We start from the raw sequence: 1,589 nt of genomic DNA, 5'->3' as shown, positions 1-1,589 counted from the left end.
ACATATCTCTAAAGATTTTCATTTCTTCTTTGTTTTCATTTCCTTTGCCAGATATCAAGATAAAGGTATGAAGAGAAGAGAGGGAGAGAGATCAATAAAAATCATACTTTTGTAACTAAAACAGCAAGTTCAAGCTATGAAGCTCTTCAAAAAAACAAAAACAATGGAGAAAGACCAAGTAGAAGAACTAATTCTATATATATCTATCAAATAAGAAGAATGCAAAGCCATTTGATCCCATCATAAAATAACCGTGCATGTTCATATATATCTTCAGATCAAAACCCCCAACTCATAAATCGAACAAGGAAGGATTAGAATCATCCCAAAAACAAGCACTTGCCATAGAATAATCTTCATAACCCCCCCCCCCCTCCCATCGAAGGCGTCGCCGGAATATTCTCCATCCCCGCAGCCGCCAAACCAACTTCCGACGAACCTTGCGGGGGACATGATATAGATAGCCCAGAGCTCATCGAACCCACAAGACTGTTCATTTCCTCAGATCCAGCCGGTAGATTCATGGCCGCCGTGGGTACCACTTGTGTGGGATATGTGTACGGAACACTGGGGTAAGTGTATGGGAGAATGGGGAGAGGGAAACCGGATGGCCGAGGGAGAAGAGGACGAAGAGTAGTGGTAGACGAAGAGGTAGAAGAAGAAGCAGAGGAGGAGTTGCGGGTATGGGAACCGGCTGTAGAGTTACCGCAACCGGAGGGTTGGAGATTGAGCTGAGCGCGGTGGCCGTAGAGGATGAGAGCGGCGCGGTCGTAAGCGCGTGCGGCTTCTTCTGCGGTGGAGAAAGTTCCGAGCCATTTTCGCGTTCGCTTTCTGGGCTCTCGGATCTCCGCAACCCACTTTCCCCAACTGCGTTGCCGAACGCCGCGGTAGCGGAACTTGGAGTTGTCCGGACCGCCTTTGCCTCTGCTGACTTTTCGTGTGCCGCCGCTGCTTCCGCTGCTGGTGGGACTGTTTGGATGGGAGAGGGAGCACTGTTCTATTGGGGAGCTTTGGGTTGAAGAAGAATCCATGGAGAAAGAAGGAGAAGTTTCAGACTTTAGAGAGAGAAAGCAGAAGATGAAGAGGATGGGGGAACGAGATGGGAGAGTCGGGAATCTGCTCTGTGGCTTCTGCTATATGGGTGTCAAGGGCGGTGGAATATATATATATATATATATATATATATGCGAAAAATAAGAAAATGTGGTAATTGGAATTGACTTTAAGGGTCCTTTTCAGTTAGCTTATTAGATGCGGTGGAGTTTTGACTGTTTTGATAAATTGTGTTTTGTTAGTTTATATATTTTCAAAAAGTTAAAAATAGTGTTTTCACGTCGCTTTTGTCTAGATGTGATAGTAGCTTTTTGACAGCAATCTGACTTTTTTTTATAAAAAAAAATTATAATAGTCATCACAATCTACAAATTATTTTCAATCAACATTCTATTATTTAATGAGCTGCCTCAAAACTGACCCTAAAAGTTTTTTTTTTGATGTATTATAGTGCTAAAATAAGCTATCATTTAGAGTTATTTTAAAGTAATTTTAATAATAATAAGGTGAATTCTGACTGATTTAAGAAATAATTA

General features: G+C 42.2%; 1 protein-coding gene across 1 annotated transcript; it reads right to left on the bottom strand.

The window, feature by feature from the left end:
- Positions 1-234: 234 nt before the first annotated feature.
- On the bottom strand, positions 235-1,143 carry LOC110023255 (ethylene-responsive transcription factor ABI4). Its single transcript, XM_020722568.1, has one exon. It carries the CDS (start codon positions 1,029-1,031, stop codon positions 357-359), a length of 675 nt encoding a protein of 224 aa, XP_020578227.1. The 5' UTR covers positions 1,032-1,143; the 3' UTR covers positions 235-356.
- Positions 1,144-1,589: the final 446 nt, after the last annotated feature.

This window comes from Phalaenopsis equestris, unplaced genomic scaffold, assembly GCF_001263595.1.
Source record: "Phalaenopsis equestris unplaced genomic scaffold, ASM126359v1 Scaffold000223, whole genome shotgun sequence".
NCBI classification, from domain to species: Eukaryota; Viridiplantae; Streptophyta; class Magnoliopsida; order Asparagales; family Orchidaceae; genus Phalaenopsis; species Phalaenopsis equestris.
The sequence above is the reverse complement of the archived record's forward strand: the minus strand, read 5'-3'. Positions and strand labels throughout refer to the sequence as shown.

What these genes read in the sequence shown, in the direction of transcription:
- LOC110023255 (XM_020722568.1), bottom strand. Translation starts at nt 1,031, where the DNA reads ATGGATTCTTCTTCAACCCAAAGCTCCCCAATAGAACAGTGCTCCCTC.